We start from the raw sequence: 22254 nt of genomic DNA, 5'->3' as shown, positions 1-22254 counted from the left end.
ATCAGCTCAACGAATACATATCGTCAGAGAAGAAATGAAATCTCATCTGCCGAATGAAAAACAGAATATGTTAAAAAAATTGTGTGAGACTAGATGGGTTGAAAGACATGAAGCAGTTTTGACATTTTTGGACCTATTGCCATGTCCAAATGCAATATTGCAAAAAATGTCGGATGAATGATACAAAAAATGCTACACCTCCATCTTCGTTGCTCCAGTCTATACCCTCATTGGAATTTCTGATAAGCTTGGTAATCCTCTCTGATATTTTGGGAATCACGCTGACCTTATCCCGATCATTACAACAGAAAGAAATTGATATACTTTCTGCAAGTCAGCTTGTCAATATGACAGCGAGTTTGCAGATGAAACGTGCAACTAGCACAGTCACATTTAAAAAACTTTTAAATCAGGCTGAGGGCATCGCAAATGAAATTGGTACAGCAATCACAGTCCGCAGAATCACAAGCCGTCAAGGAAATCGGCCAAACATTCAGACTGAGTCAGTTGAATATTATTACCGACTTTCAGTATACATCCCGTTTCTAGACTATATGCTAAGTGAAATGAAATCCAGGTTCCTTAGTGCGGTATTGCAAGGAATAGGAAATTTACAAAAGTTGTTGCCCCATAACTTCAGCGACGAAGATGCAGTTCTTGTATAACAAGGCGCGGAAATGTATAAGGAAGACCTTCCTTGTTTTATAGCTTTAAAGGGAGAATTAAAAGTTTGGCAGCAGATGAGAAAAGATATTTCACTATCTCCAGTAGATGCTTTCAAACATTCAGTAATGCTGCCAAATATAAGAACGCTTTGCCAATTACTGTGTACGTTTCCAGTGACTACTAGCACTGCCGAGCGCCGCTTCTCTACATTACGGCGATTGAAATCATATCTTCGTAACAGGATGACAAAAGATCGTTTGAATGGATTGGCTTTAATGCACATTCATGGCGATATTGCGGGAAAATGGACTCTAATGAGATACTGGACATCTTCAGTAGGAAACATAAGAGAAAACTGTCTTTATTCAACATTTAGTATTTACATTTTCTTAAACGTTCCTATATACTATAACTTGCACTAATAAATTTGAAGTATGTCACTTCTTGTATTTCTATCAGTTTTTGTTGATTTTTTTTGACCGTTCGTTTGACCGTTCCTCGAAAAAATGTTACGCAACTTTCGAATTTTTTATTTAGGGTTCTCAAAGTTTCTTTGAGTATGCGGTTTGTAGCCCAATCAAATTTAGTCTAATAAAGTACAAGTTATAAGTCTCCCACTCATATTTTTCTGTACGCTGCTGTATCTGCGGTATTGCGATTTTAAAGAACCGAATCAAATGAGTGCTGTTGTGAGTGTAACTGGGTATTTCGACCGATGTATATTGAAACGATTTTCCGGCATTTATTGTGCCATTTTCCCTCTCCTTTCGACAAGGAATGGCCGAAAACGTTTCGGTATAGATCAGAACTGTGTACTATCAGAAAATATACCAAACAGAGCGCATCAGATCTTGTATACTTGGACTTGGCGTTTTCGACCGTTGCATAAGAAGTCAGCTATCGCAGTCTAGCCATAACTGACGCCAATTATAAACCTCATCTCCTCTGGTGAATCCTGTTTATTAAGCAAGCAAGGCTCCGGCGACCCCAAGGTCCTTACAAAAGAAAAGATTGCATGACTTAGAAGGTTATACGTGGTCATAACAAATCGTTCCCGATAAGGTCGGGCTTGTACCTAAATGGTGTTATTATCCGGAACGTATCGGATCAATATCTGGAAACATCAACATTGATTAAACTCCACAAATTATGTGGGTAGTCGTCTTTGCGCTACAAGAAGGAAAAGGAGCCGCTCGATGTCTGCTATCTAAGGAACCAGCATCCGTGGCAATTTACTCTTACTTTTAAGCTGCTTGTAAAGCCCTCCAGAGCAGGTGACCTTCGACGAAGAGAACAATAGATTGGAGATCGTCGATAAGCGAATTGGTATAATTTTTCCATGGGGATAGATTGCGTCAATATGTATTATGTGTTGAATTGTCCGTAAGATAAATTGTTCGAGGGATGAATTAACGCGATACGAATTGTCTGCGGGATGAATTGTCCGTTGGATGAATTATACGAGCGATACATTTTCCGTATATGAATCGTCTGTGACATGAATTGCCTACGGTTTGTATGAATACTTGGGATGGATACTACGGTTACAGGAGGATGAGAGGATTCAGCATTTTCTATCCATCTACCCTGTTTTACAGGCTTTTATTTCTACTTCGAAGCTTGCTGATGAATGCTTTTCCGCTCTTAACAAGGTGAAGAACAATAACAAAGGTTTGTTTTTGGGATAAGTTGAAAGGCAGAAAGGACATGAAGATAATAAACCGATAGCCTAATTTGCCAAGCAATTGTAGAATTTTTTGGTGCAGAACCTTTCTACGGCCTCACCAAAGCAACATTGGATTGGTTGCGTAGTAAAAAGGCAAGCCAAACTGTTAGTACTTCCATCAAAAGTACTAGAAGGCACTAGATACTACTGCTCACGTTTCCATTCAATTTTGCGCCATCTGTGGAGGCGGCCTCAGAGTCTAGAGTAGTTCGAGGGATGCAAATAAGTGAAGATAGAAAAGGGAAGAGAAATAGGGCGAAGAAGACAGCTCGAGAAAAAGAGAGGAGGTATAGAGAGTTAAAGGATAGATGGCTTGAGAGAAAGCATGGAGAAGAGACAGATAACGTAAAGAAGATAGAAATGAAACCACACAATTCTACGGACCCGGTTCCTCGCGTAAATGCATCACTAATAACAGCAGTACCTATAACAGATATAAAACTTAAACTTGAGACAATTAAACAAATCATTAAGCTTCACATTTACTGTGTGATGTTCTACTGGCCTACAACTGTGGCAATTTTGCTATGACGACAACGTTATGAGTAATGCGGCAGTTACCCACGAACGTACGTAGAAAAAACGTGTCAGCTGACACGACCTATCTTATGAGTGTGCAATGTAAACGAAAACTCACCGACGTGCAACGCCCGTACGTACGTAGCCCGGAACGTAGAAATCAAAACAATTTTGATTTTTTCCGTAAGAACGTGTCAGCTGATCGCTCTCTCACTAGACAGAGTTGCCTAGTAAACTTTTGTGCGCTAATTTTTGGCCGTTTGCAATTTTATGCAAAAACACCTAATTAAAGTTTGAAAAATTGTGAAAATAATTCGAAATAATTATGTAAAAGTACAGATTATAAATATGTAATCTATTTATACTTATTTAATATTTATTCCGGCCTTTTATAATATCAAAAATTAAATTGGAAAACTTGATGTTTCCATAAGCATACATGCAAAATGGTCAATGGCAACAGTGCTTATTTGTAAACAATACACACACAAATATGTTATGTACATGTACACAGACGCACACATTGATTCCTACGGGCTTGAGAGTTCGGTCAAACGTGCTTCGTACGACAAACGTCCTTACGTACGGCACACGTCGGTGGGTAACTGCCGCATAATGCGGCAGTTACCCACGAACGTACGTAGAAAAAACGTGTCAGCTGACACGACCTATCTTATGAGTGTGCAATGTAAACGAAAACTCACCGACGTGCAACGCCCGTACGTACGTAGCCCGGAACGTAGAAATCAAAACAATTTTGATTTTTTCCGTAAGAACGTGTCAGCTGATCGCTCTCTCACTACACAGAGTTGCCTAGTAAACTTTTGTACGCTAATTTTTGACCGTTTGCAATTTTATGCAAAAACGCCTAATTAAAGTTTGAAAAATTGTGAAAATGATTCGAAATAATTATGTAAAAGTGCTGATTATAAATATTTTATCTATTTATACTTATTTAATATGTATTCCGGCCTTTTACAATATCAAAAATTAAATTGGAAAAAGTTGATGTTTCCATAAGCATACATGCAAAATGGTCAGTGGCAACAGTGCTTATCTGTAAACAATACACACACAAATATGTTATGTACATGTACACGGACGCACACATTGATTCCTACGGGCTTGAGAGTTCGGTCAAACGTGCTTCGTACGACAAACGTCCTTACGTACGGCACACGTCGGTGGGTAACTGCCGCATAAGCAGGCGAACGCGTTGCAAATTGTAACAGTAAATTATATATCAGAGTTCATGAACAATTTGACCACAGAAGAGCTATCCTACAGTTAGTCAAGCGAAGTGAATCACGGGACGTTAGCAATAGCCATGGCCATAGCTTGGTTTTTCTTTTCTTTTTTTTTTGCATTTGTTTAATTTTACTGTTATGTTAGACAACGTCGATTTCGTTGCATGATGGCATGGTGCAACATTGACATAAGTGCTCGTGTTTGCCTCTACCCACAGTTGTTGTTGTTGGTGTGTGTGTGTGTGTGTTTGGGATAATGTTGGGCACGCGCGTGCAGCCAGACTCCAGTCAACCGGTTCGTTATGGAATCTTCTTTTAAGTTTTTTTTTTCAAGTATAATGACGATGTGCCACATATTTTTGTCTTTCTTATTGCAAGTTGTCTGTATTCTTTTACCTGTAAGCTTCTTGAGATCTAATTATTACGCAACTCTTTTCGTGGAATTCGCTGTGATACGCATGAGGGGAAATGTGATTTTGAGTATTAACAGCTTTTGTGGGCCTTTATAGAGCAAGTAGAGAGATATGGAGTTTTAATTTTGATAAAGATTTTTGAAGTTATACTTTCAAGGGAGGATGAGAGAAGTTACAAATCGCTAAATTGTTCTGAATTCAGGCATTATAAGCGCAACTAATTACTATTCGTCTACCCTGAGCGAGGCTCTCTATTGGTGGGATGTTGGGTGGTCGGCAACAGTTGGGTAAGCAGTCGGTGGATACGACCGAACATCGTAGTTAGGTATGTAGCAAAAGAAGACCGCGATGGCAGTAGTTGGGCACCAGTTGAGCGGCAGTATGTTAGTGGCGTCAAAGGGTGGCGGTATCGACTAGGAGTATGGGAATTACTTGACCCCGGCTCCTGGATCAGTTCGTTCAAAGGACGAGATCCTTTCAAAAATTGGTCAAGGTACTGGGAACAGGAGGAGTTGATTTTTATCCTCGGAATTTTTTCCCAAGCTCGAGGTCTCCTTAGAACTTCGGCTTTTGAGAAAACCTTATCCTTGCGCGACCTCTTGCAACTGCTGATGGCCTTAGACGAAGTGGTGGGGAAGTTAAGTGCCATGGTCGCTGCTTGGCTATCTGAGTGAAGAGGTGTAAATACCCCCAACTCCTAGTCCATCCCAAACTTCCATGGCTCGTCCTGTTTCCGCTTAGCCTTTTTCGTTCCCTATGTTTAGTATCCTTTTTCTTTATCTTCGTTTGCTTTGGTTTTTTCGGCCTGTTGTTTGTACTTGCAGTGTAATTTCTGTTAACTATTATTTTCCCGTAGTGAATCACTTAAACCGCAGACTTTACCTGAAGGGGACCGTTCCCGCTCAGTAAACAACCGCAGACCATTGTGGCATCGCCTTGATATCTCAAAAACTTGGGGTTATGGTGGTATTGGTCCTTCCTCTCGGTTTGTTTCGTATTAGAAGCTATGAGCCGACGAGCAACAGCAAAAGAGAAGCAAATCGATTTGGACTCTTAAAGTCGTTTTTGTGTGTGTTATTCATAAAGTTCTTCTGCCAACCCCTTGATATATTCCTAGAACTATTAAGCTATGTTGGAAGCCTTTGAAAAAGCATTGCTGATTCGCTGGCTGCGTACCCAAATACCAACTTCAATTTAGCCTATCATGTATGTTTTCAGTAATTTCAGCTAACATTTCATCGAATTGACTACCGCCCATCTAGAGTACAAAGGTCTCTGATATTCGTAATACTCCATTGATTTGGAGTGCAGTGCGCCACTGAATTGAAGTGTACCCAGTTGATGTTTTGTCAAAAAAGATTTGGGTACTATGTCTAGTGTCAGAGGCGCATTTGCGCAATGGAATAACGAAGTAGTGAAGCAACTTCAGTAGCGCCATCCTTTTCATCTTCGTAATAACTCAACACCTCTTAGTGTTACACTGCGCTAATAATTTCCCTAAATTTTCCCTAGGCTAGTCCATTTGTTACTTTTTAGATCCTTCGTTTATTATATTTCAGTTCAACTTCAACTCTTATTGTACATTCCAGGACACTCGTCTTGAGCTTGAACTCAAGGAGGAGAAGTTGACGTCGCTACAGCGTGAATTGGAAGAGATGACTTTCGGTGGCAGCACCGAAGAGGAAATCGCACAACTCCGTCGTTCAAAGAATGAATTGGATAGGCGCGTCAAAGAGCAAGAAGAAGAACTTGATGAGATGGCCGGCCAGGTGCAATTATTGGAACAGGCTAAATTGCGATTAGAAATGACGCTTGAAACAATGCGTAAAGATGCGCGACGTGAAGCGCAACAACGTGACGATGAGTTGGAAGAGGCGCGAAATAGCGCGTACAAGAAAATTAAGGGTAAGCAACAAAAATAGCGCCCGCGAGCTCTCTAGTAATCTCTCTCCCTATCTTTCTGTCTCTTTCTCACCTGCAAACAGCATTGGAATGTCAACTAGAGACGGAGCATGAAGAGCGCACTTTATTGTTGCGTGAAAAACATGAGCTCGAGCGACGTCTCTCTTCTATGGAGGATCAAGATCGTATGGATCGTCAAGCCGAGGAAGCGGCGACACAAAAACTAAAACGTGATCTGCGTAAATACAAAGCACTATTGAAGGACGCGCAAGCGCAATTGGAACGTTCAAAGGCGGAAACGCCGGGTAAGGCGCTAATACGGCAACTGCGTAATCAATTAGAGGATGCCGAATCGGCCCGTACGCTCGCCATGAAGGCACGCCAAGCGGCCGAAGCAGAACTTGCCGAACTACAAGCTATGTTCGAAGAGTCACAAAAGGGACGCAATGACGCTGAGGAACGCGCTAATAGCGCTCATCGCGATCGCGCGGAACTGCAAGCGCAAATCGAAGAAAACGAGGAAGAATTAGCTGAATTGATGAAAAAATACAGCGCGGCAGTGAAACAATTGAATACCGAACAGATTGCAGCTTCCGAATATGAGTTCAAATTGTCTGAGTTAGAAGCAGAGCGCAACAATCTCAAAGAGCAAGTAAGCGAGCTGCAGCAGCGTTTGGAGAATGTGGAACACATGGCTGATCCCTCGACAGCAATGCTATCGAAACGGTATGTGTGTGTGTGTAGTGTTATTTATGTAACCAACTAATTTTATTGAATTTTTCTCACCCACTCCATTCACAGCTTGGAACTACGCACCAAAGAGCTAGAATCCCGCCTCGATCTTGAACAAGCCACACGCACACGTCTCGAAGTACAAGTGTCGCGTCTGAAAGAGTCCTTGGACAAGGTACAAAATGATGTAGCGCAAGCAAAAGCACGAGAAATGCAGGCCCAAGATGCTCTCAAGAAATCACAAAAAAGTTTGCGTGATATGCGCGAAGAGTATCATGTGGTAGCGGGACGCGAGCAAGAGTCAGTAACCAAGCGTAAAGATCTCGAAAAGAAATTAGAGCAAGTCGAATCGGAGTCGTCAGCTTTAAAGAATGATTTACGTTTGGCGCTGCAACGCATAGCTGATCTGCAGCAAGCAATGGAAGAGGGTGATGACGATGTGAGCGAGAGGTAAGTTTGAAAAACGCCTGGAAGAGGAACTGGATTTTTGTTTTTTTTTACCTTCTTAAGTTAAAACCTATCTACTTACAGCGAGGACTCACAGAGCACAGATTGCACGCTGAGCGATTTAGAGGAACGTTTGCGTCCCATCAAAGTCAAACGCACCACAAATGGTGACGCAGTTAGTCCGAGTACAACTAAAACATTGGTGCGTGAAAAGGATGACAATAGTCCGAGGTAAGCGGCACTTTTACGGTATATTAAACACGTTTTATAATATAGTAGTAGATTAAGGTATGATCAAAATTGTATGTATTTAGCTTTATTGGTATAACTGTTAGAATTCATCACATTATTCTTGTGGTCGAAGTATCTTTTCGTCTTCAGCCAGCTCAAGAACACAAGAATTTGTATCTAAATCGTCGATCGGCATTCCTTGGTAGTGTTCAGACACTCCTTATTTGGGAGTCCTCCCCAGACGCACTTGATAGCGATCTCTTTGCAAAAGCTACCACCTGGGATGGACAAGTCGTATGCATTTCTATTTGCATTAATGCAGCGGACCTGAGCATACTCACTGTTTCGAAACACTTCGTTAATTGCCAAACATCAGACGGAATCTCTCTCTTTAACACAGTTTTTAAGTTCTGCGTTTCCTACTACCCTGTAGGGGTCTTGTTGTTGTTGTTGTTGTAGCAATGCTCGCCCCACCTAATAGCCGCGACCGACCACAAATTGTCATCAGTATCCTCTAACGGGAGTCCAAGGAAACTTGCCGTTTCAACAGGGGTGGACCATAAGGAGAGGGGTGTTAGAGGCGTTGGTCTGTAGGGGTCTTCTCTATTCATTGTGCTGCACGACGTATTGTGTCTTTGTTCTGCTAGTGCAATTTCCCTATAATCTATCTGCAAATTAGGCCGGAAATTGCGTCGAAGCCATCAAGTACTAAGTGGCTTTTGTCACCTAGTAAGACACTTATAGCCGATTATCCGTCGAACAATCGATGAGAGAGGCTATGGATATATGCAGAATTTTGAGATCGGTAATGTCCAACTGTCAATGGAGCCGATGTTGTTGTTGTTGTAGCAGTGCTTCGCCCCAACCAATAGGTGCGACCGATCACAAATTGTCATCAATATCTTCTAAGGGGAGTCCAGGGAAATTTGCTGTTTCAACAATGGTGGGCCATAATGTGAGGGGTGTTAGAGGTGACGGTTCCACATTACAATTAAAGAGGTGGTTGGTGTCATGAAGGGACACATTGCAAGCAGTGCATACATTTTGTATGTCGGGGTTAATTCTGTATATGTAAGAGTTTAACCTGTTACAGTATCCAGAACGAAGTTGAGCCAGAGTGACTCGCGTTTCCCTGGGTACTGTTCTTTGAGTACTAGATTCACCGGCCAATTCCTGGCATAAAGGTCCGACGCCTGTTTGTGGAGTTCACTGAGGACCTGCTTGTGTTTTTTTGCTTCATACGGCTGAGTTCTCAGGTGCCGTATTTCCTCATAATGCTTACGGAGATGACTCCTTAAGCCCCTGGGCGGTGTTGGCTCATCAATCAGATGTCTGTTGGGATGCCCAGGTTTCTGGGTATTCAACAGGAACTGTTTGGTTAGCATCTCATTTGTGAGGTCTCCTCCGTTTCCTCTCACCTTTTCGGCGAACGTTGTACCTAGGTAGGGTAAGATGCTTCGATATGAATTATAAAGCCTTTATTCCTTAGTGTAACTGCGGTAGGTGAGACGGACGAAAAGCTAATTGTCTTGTGGCTAGGTAAATAGAGAGTCAGTTGTAGTTTTAGGGCGAAGTTGCACCAGTGTAACGATCATATTGCTTCCTTCTTCTATAAATAAGGATGGCAGTACACTAGCGAGTGTTGATAAAGGATTTATGATAGAAAGTTGGGTTGAGTATGCCGCTGCAGTCATAGGGATTATATTCACTGCTTTTCCGTAGACGGCGCCTGTGTTGGCAGGCGTTGGTGGCTGCCTAGCTCGAACGAAGCAACATACGCATTAGTCCTATATATTTTAATGCTATTTTCTTGGGAAACAATTACACTGGACCAAGGTCGCAACGGTGTAATTCTTTATTAATATTGGGCTTATCGCGGTTCTTCCTGATGCAGGAGCCGCAAACAAGAAGGGTAGCAATCCTCCTGCATGCAGTTGCTTTAGAGATAGAAATGTTGAAGTGAGACGTGTCGTGTTTAACCGGTTAAAGTAACAGCCAGCGCGTAGTAAAATCCGACTGATTACTTTACGTAGATTCAGCAGTTCTGTGAGTACCGGCATGACAGTTTTAAATTTTGTTTGTGCTGCGTTGTACTTCTTTTTAGTTAACATTTTTAGGGTGTATATGTAATTCAAAATCGGTCTTGTGTAAATTGTTTTGCGTCCCTTATAAAATCCTACCAATTTCGTATCTACTGTTCGATCGTTTATTGTTCTCAAAGAGCAGTGACCTGATTTAAAAAAAAAAAACACGTCAGCTCGATGCGAACCACACAACGTGATATTCAAATAAAAATCGAAATTTTCTTTTGATTTGAGACTGCTGCACGGCGAATTAGGTTGAATTCACTTATCTGTCACCTTGTATAGATTCGCCTTAGTGATATCTAAAGGAACTCAAACCCAGTTGATCGCACAGTGGAGTGTCAAATCAAAATATTCGATCAAAGTATCCGATTTTCCTACTCACAAAAACAATATATTAGATGTTAGTAGGTTAAGAGGGCGTGCGTGAGTGTTACCCACATTTCCACTCGGAGACATTTTTGTCCATTGTGAGTTCCCTCAGTAAGCGCGGGTGGCGGCACATTCGTTTAACCCCATTACCTCCTAGTGGTCCTCAACGAACCGCTTGCTTTCCTTGATGAACCCAAGAAGCGAGACGTCCACCTTCCCAACCTCTACCAGGCTGTCGAAGAAGCGTGAGCCCAGAAATCTGAGCCTTCTTCTTTGAAGCGCCGGACATCGGCAGAGAAAGTGGTAGATCGATCGGTAGATCCTCTTACTCCTCATCCTGACAGCTTCTGCAGCGAGAGTTTGTTGGTATTCGCCGTTGCCGGAGCATTGGTGCGATAGCACCATGACCTGTGATGACACCCGTAAGTACCCTCACCGCAGATTTGTTCAGTTTTGAGAAGGAAGCTGGTGCCTTTCCTATCCAAGCATGGCCTTAAGGATCTTGAGACTTCGCAGTCAACCCTATTGGTCCATAGCTAGTCCGTTGCACTGTTCTCATATTCGTCGATTCTCCCTACGAGATAACTCAGCGGCGGTCGCACGGAGCTGTCCACCTCTATTAGCTGTTAATATGGCATCACCTTGTACCGAATTCACCATGCGTCAGCTTTTTGTTTCGAAAGCTGCTTCTTGGCGACCTTAAAGTTCACAAAATAGGAATCTAGCGTTCGATTTACATAGAAATATTTGCCAAGGCGATGACTTGGACAGATGAATTCAATGTATGGTTTAGGAACGATATTAATTCGCAGAGCTAGTGGACCCGAAGCGGAGCAAAAAATTCGATGTTTTTAACATATGACGTGCTTATCTTTTAAAATCGAAGGATTCATTGTAAAAAGGTTCTATCAGTTCTACTAATATTCTCGCTTTATTCTAGAAATATCTTTATCTTAAATATGTATTTTAAATTGTATATACATTATTCGATTCTAATCAAGTATTCCACTTATACACCACCACAAACTCCTCAACACCACCTAATCAACTGAATCCACTCCGTTTAACGGCACGCCACAAACCAATTATTTATAATGCAACAACTACAACTAAACAAATTCCGATTTTTGGCACAATAACAACGAAAAAATCATTATCATGTCACCCTTTTTACATTGGCATCCTGGCACACTTTTTCACTCTCTCTCTCGCTCTAAATATCTCTCTTACTCACGCATGCTCGCTTGTGCGTTTCTCTTTTTTTATGTTTTCGTTTCATTTTGTACCGTTTCTCGTTCGTTTTGTTTTCGTTTTTTTTTTATTGTTTTCGTTCACGTTTCACACACCTCCCATCCTTTAACTTTTTGTTCGTGTTCCGCTTTCCATATACGTTTTGTGTGTATACAAAAACAAAAGCTTTTTCTTGTTGTAGAATCACCTTGACCTCACCATCATCGACGCAAATTCATAAAATGACGCGCCAAGCGAATTCAACTGAAAATACAAGCGGCGAATTGGATAAAAAGTCAACATCAGCAGTAGCGGCATCGGGCACGACGACGAATAGTATTAATATGGAAAATTGTAACAATGAAAGCTTGAAAAATGGTGATTCAGTTTCGTACGCTTGAGTGGAGCAGTGTAAAGAAGACAAGTAAGCGAGGTGAAAGTAACGCAAAGGCGAGCTACAAAAAACAGTTTATTGAAATATGCTGCAAGCAAATGTTTTATGGTGTCAACAAGCAGCAGCTGCTTTTTAAATAATTTTTTTTGTTTTCTTAAAAATATAATATTTGCTTAAATAAAAGCAATAAGAAAGTTATAGAACAAAGAACGTTGAAATAAGACATATACAACTCACGGCGAATTTATAAAAAATTAAAGCAAAGCAAATTCAGAATCATTTTGTCGCACCTCACGAAATGGTGCGTTTTTACCAAGACAAATTTGTACAAGGTGTGAGCAAAGCGAATTTAGACCCAATTCGCGCTGCCATTTTCGTTTATCTGGGAGCCTCTGGCACCAGATTTTTCTAGGAAAATGCCAAATACAATCAGTCAATTGATTTCATGCCATTATTCGAATTCGCCTTGGTTATTTCATTTTAATGACATCCTAAACTAAGCAAACGTAACTGAAAAATTTATAAGCGTTTATCTTCCATGTCAAAGCTTATTTATGCAAGGCGTTAGCAAAGCGAATTCATATTGCGTATTCCAGAGTTGAAGTTTTACTGTCATTTTGAGTTTCCAAAATTTGCCACGGAAATACCAAGAGGAATCAATCATCTGATTTCATGACATCACCTTGTACTGAATACGCTTTACAGACATCTCAAATAATTAAAATTCGCGAGGCAAATCAGAAGCAATAAAATGCTCTCGGTCTTAAGACGTTAGCAAAGCGAATTCAGAATTAAATCGACGTATACGTTACTACAAAACTATGGCGAATCTATACAAGTTGAGAGCAAAGCGAATTCAACTCAATTCGCGGTAAAGCAGAATGTCAAAAATTTGAGAAAAGTTGAATTAATTTCGATTAACTGACATCTTACTGTATCAAGGCGTTGCTTTGAAACTATCAGAAAGAATCAATCAGCTGATTGAATAACACCACCTTGTACTGAGTTCGCCTGGATAGGAAACTAGCAAAGACAAACTATCAGCTGTTCGCTTACTCTGGACAGAATTATACTTGCCTTCAAGGCGAATCCATACCAGGTGGTGGCAAAGCGAATTCAACCAAATCGCCGCACAGAAGAATGTCAAGTCAAAAGAAAATTTTCATTGATTTCGATTAACTGACATGTTGTAGTACAAGGCGTTGTATGGAAAATTATCAGGAAGAAGCAATCAGCTATTGGGATAACAACACCTGGTACTGAATTCGGCTTGCTTGCCTTATGCACTTTCTACTAAATTCGCCCTGATGAGAAGCAATATAATTTTACCATGTCAAATAAAAAAAGAAAAAAATTAGCACAAGCTCGTAGAAAAACATGAACGTAATAAATTTATATAAAGAATTTTAAATAAAAAAAAATATTTGCAAGCAAACACTTTGCAATATAAACAAACGAAATACTTTATTAAAAGAACCAAAACACCAAAATATATGCATATAATTTAAATATTTGCAGTAATAATCAAATAAATAAAATTAAAAATATTTTTAATATTTTGATACATAAACATTTTCGAAAAGCACTACTACCTATATATAACTATTACAATAATGGGGAAAAGTATGTATTTAAAGGAGCATCTAAATAAATATGAATTAGTACACTAAAAACAAAAAAATATAGTCAAAGTAAAGCAAAAAACATTTTAATTGCGTACATACTTATCTACATATATACAAAAAACATAATAAACCAATTGATTAGTAATATTGAGTTAGTAAAATGATAGCAGATACATCCTACTACTTAAAACAAATTTTGATCTTTGTGGGGACTTTGCTATGCTACAGTGGTGGCCAAATCAGTACAGATATGAATTTATAATGGCATTGGTGAGCAGCTATTGCTTATCTCTCTTTGTTGTTTTTGTTGTTGTAGCGTTAAAGACACTTCCCAAAAGTTTTGGGGAATGTTATCGATGTTGATTGTTCATTGCCGGATGCGGTACGCTCCGGTAACACGCACCACTAAGTTATTAAATATGAGCACATTGAACTTTCCAGGCCAACGCTCCACCACCCCCTAGTTCCATGAGGAACTTGGGGTCACCAGAGCCTTGCCTACTAAAGAAATAGGATTTAATAAGGGTACGTGAGGTTGATAATTGGGTTGGTGAAGCTATAAATTGCGCGGGGTTGCCAGCGTTGCGCTAAACAACCCCTTGCATTATCTCTCTTTCGCATTGGTAATTAGTTTATAGTATGCGTCTATAATTTGAGTAGCTGACTATTAACATGAGGACTTTAAAAAAATATTATTTTTTTAATTTTCAAAACTTTTTTTGTTCAACATTACTTAAAGTTTTTGTAAAAAATTCTAATTAAAAATAAAAAAAAAAAACACTTTGAAACAAGAAAAGGATACTTGAAAAAAAAAACTATTTAAATATTTGGAACTGTGAGTTTTATGCAATGCTGCTCCTGCGGGGAAAAAATTATTTTGTTTTTAAATTAAATAATAAATTTACAAAAATTCAAAATTATTAAATTAAGTTATTAAAAAAAAGTTCTTTTGTTTGTTTTGTAAAATGCTTAACAGTTATTTTATAATTTTTTGTTAAATCCGAAAATGTTTGTGTCAAAAAAAAAAAAAAAAAACAAAAAAAATATGTGTAAAACCTAAAAAATCAGAAAATTTTTGTTTCTCAACTTCTACTTCCACAAGAATAAAAAATTTGCTATAAATTGAGTCCAAAAAAAGTCGGAATAAATGTTACGATTATTCTTGTTTTTTTTTTCGTGCATTAGTTAATCTCAATTCAAGAATAAACTCTTTCTCGTAAAAAATTTAACAACTTTTTTTGTTTCTTTATTCCACAGTATTTCAGCGAAAAGAATCAATAATAAAACAATAATTTTTATTACTTTTACTAAAAGTTATAAAAACTTTTAGATCAAATTAAAACTTTCTTTTTCAAGTTTTTGTGCCACTAATATAATTTTTTTTTTAATTTTTTAAAAATGTTGCGCACAAAAGGCACATTTGTATAAAGAAATTTAGGTCCTTTATTTTCTTAAATTTTTTGTTTTTTTTTTTTTGCTTATGTAAGGAAAAGAAAATATGTTACTGATTGTTTTTTAGGAATTTTTGTGATTCATTCTTTATTTGTTTCGATATCTCTAATACTTTTCAACTAAATTTTGTTTTTTATTCATACCCAAAATTTTTAAACTTTTTTTAATTCAAACAAAAATGCATTTTTTGTTTTGAATTGAAATATGGAATTTAAATTTTTTTTTTGGAATTTTCGTGATAAAGATTTTGCTTGTTTCGATAATGCTAATATATTTTTTAACTTAGTTTTATTTTTAATATATTCATTTTAAATTTTTCTTAATAATTAATTTTTTCATATAAGTAAAATTTTTTTTATTTTAAAATAGGCAATTTAATTTTTTTTTGGAATTTTAAAATTTTGAAATTATTTTTTGTTTTAAACATTTTAATTTGTGCAAACTCATTTTGTATCATTCACTATTTAAATTTTTTATGCTAACGAAAAAGAAAAAATAAATAGAAAAAACTCAAATATAATCAAATTGAGAATTCAATACGACATCTATAGCCTTGTTATATAACTCGAATAGAAATTATTATTTTTCGGATTTGAAGAAAAATGTGCCAGAGACTTACCGGGAGATATTTTCCAATGCACTGTTTGTCAGGGGTTTTTATATAAAAATATAATTAGTATTTAATAATTCAAAAGAATGGAAATTACAGAGTTTGGGAAATACAAAGTTTATGATATTTCAATTATTTCATTACTGCCGCGCAATACCAATTCGTTTCAATGTTCTTCGTCAACTCTCGTCATCTTACGCTCTTCGTTGTCATGTCAAGTAGGGTTGCATTTTTTAATTTGTGACAAATGTATGCAATTTGACAGATTTCGAAGCGCACTTGCTTTCGAATCGCCTTAGGTTAAGGCCTCTGACGTTATCAGCTACTTTTAGATACTCATCGAATGCATTTTATTTTGACAGCATGCCCCTCTAATTGCCGCTCACTCAACTGTTTTTAAGCATTTGATTTCTGGTGTAAAATTTCAAAACTAAGAAGCTCCTTTTTTCTATAGCAAAGTCCCTACTGATTTATCTCAAATAATTCTCTCTAACAGCCACATTATGCGGCAGATTTTTTATAAGTTCAAATTTTTTTTATTTGCAAAATTATTTAGTTTTGCAATTGAAAACATGTTTTGTATTCAACATAAAAAAATTATATTTACTACTGCAGAATAGAATAGTAATAAACAAAAAAAACTTAAAACCTAAAATACAACAATCAAATTATTTTCACGTAGCGCGAAAGTAAAAATAAAAAATAAAACAAACGTGTAAATACACAAATAATCTATTTGCTTAATTTGTATTTATGTAATATTATATTTAATTTAATTCAAGAAAAAGAAATCAACGAAATTTTAAATGCAAATAATTTATAAATATTTTATTAAGAAGTTGGAAGTGTCATTGTGACTTATATGCCTGAGATTGTCGCATTTTCGGCTGGTATTAAAATCGGTTGTGTTTACATCAGACAAAGATTTTTTTATATGTATGTTTGTAGCTATGCTTATTTTTGTTGTAGCAATTTTTAGTTAGTTGAATTGAATTGCCAGCCGGCGGCAACGAGAACAACGCTTTGACACTTCGTCATGTTAAGTTTTTCATTTTTTATAAGTTTCGCACTTTTTCATTACTATGCATTTTAATTTTTTATATTTTTTTTCGCTTTACTATTTTGTATATTTGCTTAATGCATATTAACTTTAATTATTATTTTTATTTTTTTTTAACAATTTTTTTTTTTTAATTTAATTATATACACAAATATGTATATCTTTTATATATATACATATTAACACTGTTTGAATATTTTTTATTATGCTACTATGCTATTCTCTATTATGTTTACAATTAATTTAAATATCGTTTATAAGCAAGTTTTTTTTATTTAAATGTATACTTTTTGTAATTATTGTTTTTAAAATTTTATTAAATGAAATATATGAGAATTATACAATCGAAATATATTTGTTTTTAATTATGAAAAGAAGAAGATAAAACAAAACAATACAAAGATTTTCTTTGGATTGATAATATTAATTATTTTAATATTTTTTGTATAGGCTTTGCTGGTCTTTTCAATTTGAAATGAAAAAATTAAAAAACTTTAGTTTAATAATTTGGGAAAAATTTAAACAATATGACATCAGGACGGACAAGGCGACAGCTGTTTCGATTACACCTTGTAAATCTCTTCAAAGCCTTTTCTCCCGGGATACGGGCAATCCCCGGTTAACACCTATAAAAACTTTAGTTTTCCTCCATTTTTATCCAACGTTTCGCCCAACTCCTTGGCATCATCAAGGGTTAAATCTTTAATTTGCACCGAAAAATGATAGACCAAAATTATTTTTAACATAAAAAAGAAGCTATATTAATTATTGCTTTAAATTATTTTTTTCTCAGGTTTTTGGGTACAAATTTGCGGGTTTACATGTTTGCAAAAAAATAATACATTTTTTTTTTTATTTGAAACGCTTTATGTCTGCAATCTGTTTAAAGGCGCTGTCCAGCCAACAGCAGAGACAGTGAACTAGCACCGCAAATAGACAATAAGACTTTCTGCACGATAAATGCCGATGCCCCACTCCTATTGCATGAAACTGTCACAGCTCGCCAAGCATTTCCATCATAAGCGCAGGACTTAAAAACTGCGTTGAATGGCAACCGATGCTTACCTTAGCATTTGACCACCTGCCCATACTCCTCTCACTACAGTGATCAGCAAATTTCATCACCTCTGAACGGCGGAATTGCATTAATTTCAAAAAAGCAAATTGGGAAAACTATAAAACTTGCACAAATCAATTTTGCTGCTCTCCATTTCGACTGATATGCTACATTTCGTGGCCGAAGCCGCAACACTAGCAATAAAAAATTACCTAAAGAAACAGCTCGATAGAGACCCTCACATTAGTAATCCCAATGTGGATACTATGCGGATGGCAAATTAATACAAACGGGCCTCTCTGCTGGTGTCGGTGAATTTTGGTCAACCGTAAAATTCTTGTCTAACCCGACAAATAACAATGATTAAATGTAATGCATCCTTCAATAGACAAGGCTAGGTATCGTGCAAACAGATAGGCACATAAACACAAACACGACGTGGTACCCATTACCATCACCTCACAGAGGTTAAAGTAGCCATTAAAAAGGCCTAGTCATTAGGAACAGACGATATAGTCATACCAACGCTGAAAACCTTGGCGATGAGTGAGTAAGCTATCTGGCATAAGTTTTAAACTTGTCGTTGAAGTCCTTCGTCATTCCAGATCAATGGAAAATAGTAAGGATAATTCCACTACCAAAGCCTGGAAAACCAGCTAAGGAATGTGAGTCATATAGACCCGTCGCCAGTAATGAAGAAATTGGAAAACGTTCTGCTTTCTCATTTAACTGCAAATCTTCGCCTAGCCACCCATCCGCATGGCTTCCGCAAAATGATAGCACAACCAGCGCGCTAAACGCCATAAACACCATAATAAATTACCAACCGAAACAGCAAAACCCCCATAAAAGGACGTTGCTCGTGGCACTTGGTCTGTCAAAACCTTTGAACACAGTTAACGACGGCACACTACTCCAAGAAGGTTCACCCTTTTCCCTTGTCCTTGATAGACTGCAAATTATCTTAATGGTCGGCAAGCGTCGGTTAAATTTAGAAAGGAAAGCTCAAAATCTATATGAACCAAACAAGGGGTGCCGCAGGGTGGTGTACCAACTCCGCTTCTGTTTAATTTCCCCACAAGAAGAAGTTACTTTCATATCCTATGCCGACGACTGGACGATAATGGCAACAGAACCTGGCCCTTCAATAGACGAATTTGTTTCTAAAATAAATAGCTTTGTCTACCGTCTTTCTGGTACTATGATCGACCAAATCCACGACCACTCTATTTACGACGTGGAAGAAACAAATTACGAAAATATTGTACGTTCTTGTCGATGGTGTCACGCTACCAACTGTCAGTCACCCAAATCTCTCGGGTTACATTTGACAACACTCTTACCGTGAAGGCGCATGCCTCCGAAATTGTATCTAGAGTACAAAGTCGGAACAAAATCATCAAGTCGCTTGCTGGCAGCACAGATGCGATCCGACAGCAGCTTACTCGGCTGTTTAATCCGGATAACCATAAGGAGGTCCTAAGCCTAATCCACACTAAATCGGTAAAGCCCTTCACTAGATCGCACCCGGTAAACCTCCTTAGCAATGCAAGAACTGCTAGTTCCCTTGGACTCCCGTTAACAATTTATGAGTGGTCGCTCCTATTGAACGGGGCGAAGCACCCTCACTAATGACACAAAAAGGTTATTCCTTGTGGTTTGAGCATCACTAAGCCTGAAGTAATGTATTTTGGTGAGCACCTATTCAGCTCCGTCTTATAATAAGGCCGTGCAATAGCGACATTTATAGTGCCTGACTTTGCGGTAGATGAAGTATCTCACTGCCAGAGCGAGGCCTGAATTCACGCCTTTGTCGGTATGCCGAGTGGTAAGGTATTGCTGAGCTCACTGATTACAAATTAAGGAAAGCGGTAAGCTATTTTTATAGAACAACCCACTAATCTGTGATCAGACCTTACCTGGGAAAAATACTGTAATCCAATGTTCAATTTTCAGGGTGAGTGAGAAATTGAGAGGGTGACAACAGGAAACAGTAAGACAGTGTGCTTACTTTGCAATACGGCTTGGCAATGTTTCCTTTTGTATTCTGCCAGGGATCTTGTCAAGATGAGAAATATACAAAATATATAAATGTTAGGCGCGATAGCCTCCGAAGACATTTTTGGTCGAACTTCTCTTTCAATTTGCGTCGTGCTCCTTTTAATTTTTCCGAAATTTGCGGGGCTGGACCTACATATTTTATGCCGATTTCGAACGCCATCTGCAAGGCAGGTGAATTTTCACTGAGACGCTTTTCATGGCAGAAATACACTCGGAGAGCTTGCCAAACACTGCCGAGGGGCGACCTCGCTTAGACAAACTTTTTTTGATTCAAGGTTCGGTTCGAGCTCAAGGCCGGAACAATAATTTTTTTCTAATGATAATTATTGATAGTTTTTAATTTTTCTAAATTTGAAAAATTGCATTTTGTTTTTGGAATAGTAAGTAGAAAATTTTTCAATCAACCTGCCATAGCTGCGCAGATAGATCCATTGCGAAGGGTGCTAAGCCTTCATCATCAGTACGCTTTAGGCACGCTGCGTTAACCATTTAGCTATACAGCGGTGGTATGTTTGACTTACTATTCTAAAAAAAAAATACAATTTTTCAAATTTAGAAAAATTAAAAAAAAAACAATAATTATCATTAGAAAAAAATTATTGTTCTGGCTTTGAGCTCGAATCGAAACTTGAATCATTTATCAATAGGCCGATAAAAACAATAAGAATTGTTAAAAACTTTTTTTCTAAATGAAAAAAAAACTATTTCTAAGTTTTCGATGTCCGGGGCTTAAACCCAGGATCTTCGATGTGGTAGGCGGGCCACGCTACCACCACACCACGTCGGTCGACATATAACTAGAAAATAAGATTATTAGCAAGCATTTTTATTTGATAAAATATTTCCAGGTTTTCATATTAACAATTATCGTTAGTAAGTCTTCAGCGTTAACAATAAACAACTTTGTACATTCCTCAATTTTGTTCTTTCAAAGCGCTTAAAGCAACTACACAATAAATTTATCAGTGGTGGCTAAACCAGCGACGTCACAATTTATAAGATAGAAATCATGGTACATTTCATAGTGCGGCGCTGCTACAATATAACAAATAACATTAATCGAACCACTCACACTATCCCGCTGCGCTTATTAGTTTACAGTATAAATTGTGAATCATTGTGGATAAAACAAGTGTGATATCATATCCGTCAACTGCCTGACAGCATATTCAAGATGGCTACTTTTCGGCGTTTTGGCAGCGTTTTGACAGGATGTTCAATATGGGGCGCATACGGTCGCCTATCTTCAACGGGTGATAGAAAGAGATACGTATGAGAGCACGATAATCACTTTGAAAATCAGGTGATCGATTCTATTTGTAATTTTGACGACTATGCAGAAGTTATCACACTTGCCTTATCCACAATGTTGTGAATTCGTAAATTTCATAGCGCAATATGGCCACCACTGTTTTAAATACATACATAATACTATTTAAGAAAAATTGCATTACATAAATATTCAACAATGTTTTTTTACATTCTATTCTCCACCATTTGCAATAAAAAATTACCTAAAGAAACAGCTCGATAGAGACCCTCACATTAGTAATCCCAATGTGGATACTATGCGGATGGCAAATTAATACAAACGGGCCTCTCTGCTGGTGTCGGTGAATTTTGGTCAACCGTAAAATTCTTGTCTAACCCGACAAATAACAATGATTAAATGTAATGCATCCTTCAATAGACAAGGCTAGGTATCGTGCAAACAGATAGGCACATAAACACAAACACGACGTGGTACCCATTACCATCACCTCACAGAGGTTAAAGTAGCCATTAAAAAGGCCTAGTCATTAGGAACAGACGATATAGTCATACCAACGCTGAAAACCTTGGCGATGAGTGAGTAAGCTATCTGGCATAAGTTTTAAACTTGTCGTTGAAGTCCTTCGTCATTCCAGATCAATGGAAAATAGTAAGGATAATTCCACTACCAAAGCCTGGAAAACCAGCTAAGGAATGTGAGTCATATAGACCCGTCGCCAGTAATGAAGAAATTGGAAAACGTTCTGCTTTCTCATTTAACTGCAAATCTTCGCCTAGCCACCCATCCGCATGGCTTCCGCAAAATGATAGCACAACCAGCGCGCTAAACGCCATAAACAACATAATAAATTACCAACCGAAACAGCAAAACCCCCATAAAAGGACGTTGCTCGTGGCACTTGGTCTGTCAAAACCTTTGAACACAGTTAACGACGGCACACTACTCCAAGAAGGTTCACCCTTTTCCCTTGTCCTTGATAGACTGCAAATTATCTTAATGGTCGGCAAGCGTCGGTTAAATTTAGAAAGGAAAGCTCAAAATCTATATGAACCAAACAAGGGGTGCCGCAGGGTGGTGTACCAACTCCGCTTCTGTTTAATTTCCCCACAAGAAGAAGTTACTTTCATATCCTATGCCGACGACTGGACGATAA

The 22254-nt window shown here is 37.9% G+C and overlaps 1 protein-coding gene across 14 annotated transcripts in view; it reads left to right on the top strand.

Moving 5' to 3' along the window:
• Positions 1-17060, top strand: part of Mhcl (Myosin heavy chain-like) — a 373469-nt gene extending 356409 nt beyond the window's left edge. For 13 of the 14 annotated variants that reach the window (XM_067784376.1, XM_067784369.1, XM_067784360.1 and 10 more), the window contains 5 exons: positions 6161-6476; positions 6557-7199; positions 7275-7655; positions 7737-7883; positions 11772-17060. In XM_067784376.1, the coding sequence (XP_067640477.1) occupies positions 6161-6476; positions 6557-7199; positions 7275-7655; positions 7737-7883; positions 11772-11970 (1686 nt within the window). In that variant the 3' untranslated portion in view covers positions 11971-17060. Of the gene's footprint in view, positions 1-6160; positions 6477-6556; positions 7200-7274; positions 7656-7736; positions 7884-11755 lie in introns of all 14 variants that reach the window. The other variant, XM_067784384.1, reaches the window with a different exon arrangement.
• The last annotated feature ends 5194 nt before the right edge of the window (positions 17061-22254 follow it).

This window comes from Eurosta solidaginis, chromosome 1 (assembly GCF_040869045.1).
Source record: "Eurosta solidaginis isolate ZX-2024a chromosome 1, ASM4086904v1, whole genome shotgun sequence".
NCBI lineage: Eukaryota > Metazoa > Arthropoda > Insecta > Diptera > Tephritidae > Eurosta > Eurosta solidaginis.
The sequence above is the reverse complement of the archived record's forward strand: the minus strand, read 5'-3'. Positions and strand labels throughout refer to the sequence as shown.